The 3,697-nt window shown below is 53.7% G+C and overlaps 1 protein-coding gene across 1 annotated transcript in view; it reads left to right on the top strand.

The window, feature by feature from the left end:
* The window catches only part of LOC103914392 (ribosome biogenesis protein bop1-like), a gene marked incomplete at its 3' end in the record, with an annotated part of 70,926 nt that overhangs the window by 6,663 nt on the left and 60,566 nt on the right, over positions 1 to 3,697 (top strand). The window contains 1 exon segment of the mRNA XM_009321025.1: positions 318 to 379. Within this exon segment, the coding sequence (XP_009319300.1) occupies positions 318 to 379 (62 nt within the window).

Here is a 3,697-nt window from a genome sequence, read left to right as displayed (position 1 = left end):
ACCCCTGGAGGTATTGAAAAGACGGGTAGATGAGGCGCTGAGGGACATGGTTTAGTGGGCATGGTGGTGTTGGGTTGACGGTTGGACTTGATGACCTTAGAGGTCTCTTCCAACCTTAATGATTCCATGATTCTGTGAAGGAGCTGCGGACCCTGCGTGGTGACCTACAGCCTCCTGCAGCTGGGTTTTCTTCTCTCGCTTCTTTCCAGGGCCTTTGCGTAGCGCCGTAAGCAGATGGGTTGAAAACCGCTACATCGTGGTGTTAGAAGCTTCAGCAGTTCAGACGGCTTTTCAGGGTGACTCGATGATTTCGTGAGCTGTGTGCAGTTTAGAATTTTACATTGCATCGAATCTGCTCGGGAGCTTGGGGAGAGCAGAGGTAAACTGCGAAGTAAGGACGTCCCAGGAGCGTCTCGAGTCTTCCCTCGGCCGTTGCTCTACGCAGCATCCCGCTGTTGCTCTTAGCTTTGCAACGGTGCTCGCCGCTTCAGGGGCGGGAAGCTTTGGAGAAGAAAATTGAGCTACGCGCAGGGTCTGAGGGAGGAGTGCTCGTAGGACAACTCTGAGCCGGGTCTGTCATCGGGGCGCTCGGTGTCCTCCTCTGCTGGGGAGAGCTGCCGGGTCGCCGGCGGAGGTGGCGGGCACAGGGTACGCTGATGCCGTTCGTCGAATACTGTCGCGTTTAAAAATGGACTTAGGGCTGTGGGGCAAGAATGAAGAGAGCTTCTGCTTAGAAAATTTTTCACTTGCTAGCGTTGGAGAGCTGTTTATTTGTCTTGGATAGATATGTCTAACTTTGAATGAGATTTCTCAAATTCTGGTCTCTTAAATGCAGACTCTTAAAACCTTTGATTTCTGTTCGTCGGCTCTACAGTAGGCAAATCTGCTTAATTTACTAGGAGTTAGTTATGAAAATGTTGTTAAAAGGCAAGCTAAAATTTTACTTGGATTGGTTGCGATGGCAAAACCTGCTGGGGGATTATTTTTTGTTACGTTTACAAGGTAGGAGGATTGACGGTGGGCATCTGTGGCTGCGTCTAAGGGCTCGTCAAGTGTCGGAGCCGCCGTTAGCGTGATGGGTAAGAAACTGAGACTCGCTGCGACCTGCAAGTTGCCGCGCCGCAGTTTCCTCTGCCGTGGGAGCAGTGGGAGGATCTGCCCCCGAGACCTCGCTCTCGCCTGCGCTGGCATTTGTGATGTTAGCTTGTGCTAGCTCTCCCGCTCTTCGGTCCGTGGCCTCGAGCCTGCCTGAGTGTACGCTGCCTCCCCCGCCCCCCCAAGCACCCACGGGGTTGGTTTGTTTTGTTTTTTAATTTTGTTTAGTTCGCTGTGCTCCGTGGGAGTGGTTTAGCCAAAGTGATGCGCAAACCCTAAACGGTCTTCAGGTGCCACCAAACACGTTTTTATTCTGGCAGAGCAGAATTGTCAGGTTCTTGGTTACAGGAACGCAAAAAAGAGAAGGAAAGCACTCCAAAAAGACACACAGGCTCTGAGTGTCCTTGACGGTAATCCGTGGCCTTGGCTGCTCCTTAGGATCTCCTCCAAGCTACCTTCCCCGTAAGGGAACAGAGGACGCCGCTGCCCAGGGCTGTGCCCCTAAAATGTTCCGGGGAGACCTTGCGGGGGTTTAACCCTGGTGAGAGAGGCAGTGGTTTAACCTGCACCCCCGTTAGCAGCCTTCTCAGAAGGGGGCCCGTCCCTGCTCCTTCGGGGGGGATTTTAACGCTTGCCTGAAAGTTTATAGTCGGTTCGTAGATGTCTCTCTGGTTTGGTTTGGTTTGGTAGGTTGGTGTGGTGACTTTGGCACTTCTGGGAGCGTTGCTGAATGATGGTTTGTAGCCTGCCTGTGAACAGGTATCTCTGAACAGCAGGGATCTCTGGAGGCCGGTTCCTTCTGCCTTTGTTTAGCTTGATCTCGCAAATTTAATTGATTTTTAGCCCTAAGCTTAAAATATGTTGCAAATGATACAGCATTCATTTCCCACACAGCGTAGCGCTGTCGGGTACGCGATGTGTAAGTGTGTCGTGGTTTAACCTCAGTTGGCAGCCGCTCGCTCGCTCCCCCCCGGTGGGATGGGGGAGAGAATCGGAAGGGTAAAAGTGAGAAAACTCGTGGGTTGAGATAAAGACAGTTTAATAGGTAAAGCAAAAGCCGCGCACGCAAGCAAAGCAAAACAAGGAATTCATTCACTGCTTCCCATGGGCAGGCAGGTGTTCAGCCATCTCCAGGAAAGCAGGGCTCCATCACCCGTAACGGTGACTTGGGAAGACAAACGCCATCACTCCGAATGTCCCCCCCTTCCTTCTTCTTCCCCCAGCTTTATATGCTGAGCATGACGTCCCATGGTATGGAATGTCCCTTTGGCCAGTTTGGGTCAGCTGTCCTGGCTGTGCCCCCTCCCGGCTTCTTGTGCACCCCCAGCCTGCTCGGTCGGTAGAGCACGGGGAGCTGGAAAGTCCTTGACTAGTGTAAGCACTGCTCAGCAACAACTAAAACATGGGTGTGTTATCAACATTGCTCTCGCCCTAAATCCAAACCACAGCACTGTACCGGCTACTAGGAGGGAAATTAACTCTATCCCTGCCGAAACCAGGACAAAGTGCCAAAAGCAGCCGTCAGCCGTAGCGCAGAGCTGTCGCTATTACGTGTGGCAGTGACAGCCCCCCGTTCTTCCGGCTCCTTGCAGTTAGGTAACGAAGTGCAAATACAGAGCGTGGACCCTCCCTGGCAGCTTCTCTGAAGCTGTGATTTCACAGCAGGCTAACGAACTTCGCAGGCAGCAGCTTCTCTGAGGGCTGCCAGAGCGGGGACGTTTCCCTTCTCCAGCCTTGTCCTCTCCTTTCTGGTTCCGCTGCGTCTCAGAAGATGCTTCCTTGAGCCAGGTCACCTCGTCGGCATGACCGAGAGCTGTCTCTCCTCCTGCGGAGGTAGTTTCCCTTCCATGAGGTGAGCGGGTTGAATCGGCTCCCCAGGGAGTGTGTCAGGAGCCGAGCCGGCACACAGGGAGCAGCAAGAGGAGGGTGGGAGGGTGAGGACCGCCTTTTAGCAGCAGAGGTGCTAGGTCCGCTTGCCCCCTCTTAGAGACCCAGGCCTGATTTTTACAGTCCTCTTGCGTGTTTTGCTGAGCCTGCTCATTCTAGCCCGGACAACTGTCTTGCTGTCCCTGTTTTTCAAAACTGACGACCTCATTCTGTCTCACGGGAATTTACTCTGAAACTGTCTTTAGACTTCCCAGCTGATGCCAGTTTGCTCCAGGATCACTTGTGCTTTGCCAGCAGTGTGGACACCTGAGCCGGTGCCGGAGAAGCCTCCCGCTCCTCCCCGTCGGATTTTCAGCCTTGATGTTAAAGATGACTTTGTTCTCTGGGAATGGCCTGTCGCTGTGCACGTCACTCGAGCCAGGCTCTGGAGCACTTTCGGAGGGGTTTGTGCACGTCCTGGGTCTCTCGCTTTCGGTATAGCCTGGCTGTCCGGCAAGTTAATCAAGGTTGTGGAGGATTCCCAAGCTGCTGCTTCCAGAGGCTTCTGGACTACGCGCAGGAGAGCTACGTGCATCGGCTGAATGCGTACAGCACTTGGGAATCGACAGGAGGGTCTCCTGCTCTGCCAGAGAAACGTGGAGAGCATCAGGGAGCTCGTGGGGAAGGATGGCGTGTGGACGGAGAAGGGAAGGGAAGGGAAGCTTGCAGATGTTCT

Source organism: Pygoscelis adeliae, unplaced genomic scaffold, assembly GCF_000699105.1.
Source record: "Pygoscelis adeliae isolate BGI_AS28 unplaced genomic scaffold, ASM69910v1 Scaffold493, whole genome shotgun sequence".
NCBI lineage: Eukaryota > Metazoa > Chordata > Aves > Sphenisciformes > Spheniscidae > Pygoscelis > Pygoscelis adeliae.
The sequence above is the reverse complement of the archived record's forward strand: the minus strand, read 5'-3'. Positions and strand labels throughout refer to the sequence as shown.